Source organism: Hipposideros armiger, unplaced genomic scaffold (genome assembly GCF_001890085.2).
Source record: "Hipposideros armiger isolate ML-2016 unplaced genomic scaffold, ASM189008v1 scaffold_404, whole genome shotgun sequence".
NCBI lineage: Eukaryota > Metazoa > Chordata > Mammalia > Chiroptera > Hipposideridae > Hipposideros > Hipposideros armiger.
This window is the reverse complement of record NW_017731754.1, coordinates 1,331,415-1,333,926: the sequence shown is the minus strand read 5'-3', so window position 1 is coordinate 1,333,926 and position 2,512 is coordinate 1,331,415. Positions and strand designations below refer to the sequence as shown.

The 2,512-nt window shown below is 49.7% G+C and overlaps 1 protein-coding gene across 11 annotated transcripts in view; it reads right to left on the bottom strand.

The window, feature by feature from the left end:
• MAP3K4 (mitogen-activated protein kinase kinase kinase 4) overlaps nt 1-2,512 on the bottom strand; it is an 86,690-nt gene that overhangs the window by 24,789 nt on the left and 59,389 nt on the right. For all 11 annotated transcript variants that reach the window (XR_002126371.1, XM_019663769.1, XM_019663774.1 and 8 more), the window contains exons 10-11: nt 2,078-2,344; nt 637-786 (exon numbers count right to left, since the gene is read on the bottom strand). Coding sequence is in view for 10 of the 11 variants with exons in the window: in XM_019663769.1 (XP_019519314.1) it covers nt 637-786; nt 2,078-2,344 (417 nt within the window). In the remaining variant the exon portion in view is untranslated. The remainder of the gene's footprint in view (nt 1-636; nt 787-2,077; nt 2,345-2,512) is intronic.

Sequence of the window (2,512 nt, the reverse complement as noted above, 5' to 3'; positions counted from 1 at the left end):
ATGCTGAACAACAGCTCAACCTGGAGCTGGGCTGCCGTGAGTCGCCGGCAACAGCGTGGGCTGCAGCCCCTGTGGCGGTGGGTTGCCATGGGCTACCGTGTATAACCAGCAGCCAGCGTGAGCGGCCAGCAGCCGCCCAGAAGCCAGCGACTGACCTGCCTCGCTCAGGAAGAGCGCAATGATGGTGCCAACTTGGGCCAGTGAAGCAACGTCCTCCACAACTAGACTGAAGAACAAAAAGACAGCAACTTGTTTGTTCCCCTTCCCCAATTCCCCAGCGCTGTTCCCATCCTCCAATTCCCCAATAAAAATCTTTAAAAAAAAAAATTGGATTAGAAATGAAGAGACCTAAATTCCAGTATCAACTTTGCTACTCATCAGCCATGTGATCATTATGAGTCATGTAACTATTCAAATTTTTATCCTTTCCAACTGTAACATTCTACAATTCTAGGAAAGATCTGTGAATTTTAGTTTAGACGTGGGAAAATGTGTACTGGGGAGACAGGGAGAACGGGGGGCAATTTAAGAGCTCAAATCCCTTGAATGACATTACATTACACACACTGATTCTTCCGTAGCATCACACACGAACACATAAATTCTCTCAGGCAGAGCTGACAGTGAGAGAAATACCTTGAGCTGCTGCAAGGCTCTGGCGATGACCGGCTGACTGGACGTCTGCTCCTGCCGTAGAGTCATGAGTCCCTCGATGGACTGCTGGAAAGCTTTTCTTTGAATGATGAGATGAGCTGACTCCATGACAACCAGTAAAAGATTATCCACCTGGGAGGAAAATAAGCGTAGGGCTTAAAAACAGACAGAGTTACTGTTTTCCATTCTATTCAATCCCGAATGGAAAGTCAGTGGCAGCCTCAGGGCTACGGCCAGTGGCCACCCGGTCAGAAAGCGGCTGTTAGGCAAAGCTGCTCCCACAGAGCAAAGCACTGCCGTGGCCACTGGCTCCTGGGACCTTCAGCACGATGGCACTGTGCGGCATGATGTCCCCGAAACATCCTAGAGCTCCAAGTCATTCAACACTCCCGAGGCAGCGTACGCCCATCGCGGAGCAGCGTGGAAAATGCAAGAAATGGAGTGGGATGGGGTGAGGGGCCTTGTACGAAACAGCAGGGAACCAAGATTTTATTATTTTTATTCTGTAAGTGATATCATTGCAGTGTGCTAAGTAGATCTGTGATGCGATTGGATGCACGTACTGTAACAATCATTCTGCAGGTACCAAACGAAGCAAACAAACATAGAGGTGGAGGGAGGGAAGGAGAGGGCTGAAGCAGGGAAACTACAGTGAGACACTGCAGTTGTCAGAAAAAGGATGGGGTCTGACTGTGGGAGTGGCTTTGGAGACACAGAGAATGGGCATTTACAGGAAATGCCTTGGGCTTGCTAGGGCTAGCGATGATGAACTGAAGGGTCGCAGGCTGCACTGACACTCACTGAGACAGGGGACACCAGACAGAGTGCAGACTGTAGGGCAGGGCACAGTAGGCCCGTGTGTCCCACTCCAGCCAGCCTGAGTTGGTGTGCACATGAGCACCCCCTATCACTGTCCCTGAGCTAAGCACAGCACGTGAGGAAGCTTCTCGTGGCTTAAATGAATGAGTTACGTCCACAGTCCTGGGGTCCCGTTACGTGGGCAGGTGACAGCCTCTGCTACAAACATGGAAGCCAAGCAGCCAGGAAAGCAGGGTTCCCGGAGAGCTGGGATTCTGGGAGTACAGTCAAATGAGGAAGGTAAATTCCTTTTCAATCATGGCTATAGAGAGCCAACTACGCGGCTGGACTGAGAAAAGATATAAATAAAATATTTCAAATACTGCTGTATAATGTAGCATATCTGGCTTTGATAGAATATTTTAGGACAAGTAATGCTACAAAATTACCTATGAAAACACCTAGGCGTATTTTGGGGATGTGTGTACTTGAGAGAGACTACTATGGCAGTCAAAGCAATCATCCGTAAGCTAATAACTCATTTCTCCTCGCATTTTTTTCAGTGAGAACTGCTGCTCCAGGTGAGGGCTGTGGCGTGGTGGGCGTGGCCTGGGGCGAGACCCACCTGCATGCTCCTCAGGGTGTCCGCAGTCTCTACCTGCGGCACGACTTTGACAGGTGGCGCCTCCCAGGTGGCCCAGCTGTCATCGGCCTCCCGAGCGCGGTCACCGGGCTTGGTCAGAAGCAGATAGGCGTCAATGAACATGTCGTCGGACTCTTTTGAGCAGTCCTTCCCTGCGGCTGCGTTGAGTAACTGCAAAATAATACTCTTCTCCTCGGCGAGTGTGTCTGGGACGAATACTTGCAAGTTTTCTAAGCCAGGAATTTGTACCTGGAAAAGAAAACAATCCAAAATCTTGAATTAGGGAATGTCACATATTATAGAAATGTTGCTTAAAAAAAGAAGCTAGAAAAAGAGAGCAGCTTTGGGGAAGGAGAGGTGGGAAAGGCGGAAACCAGGGCAACGGGCGATGTGTCTGTAACTGAGTTTGGTGTGACG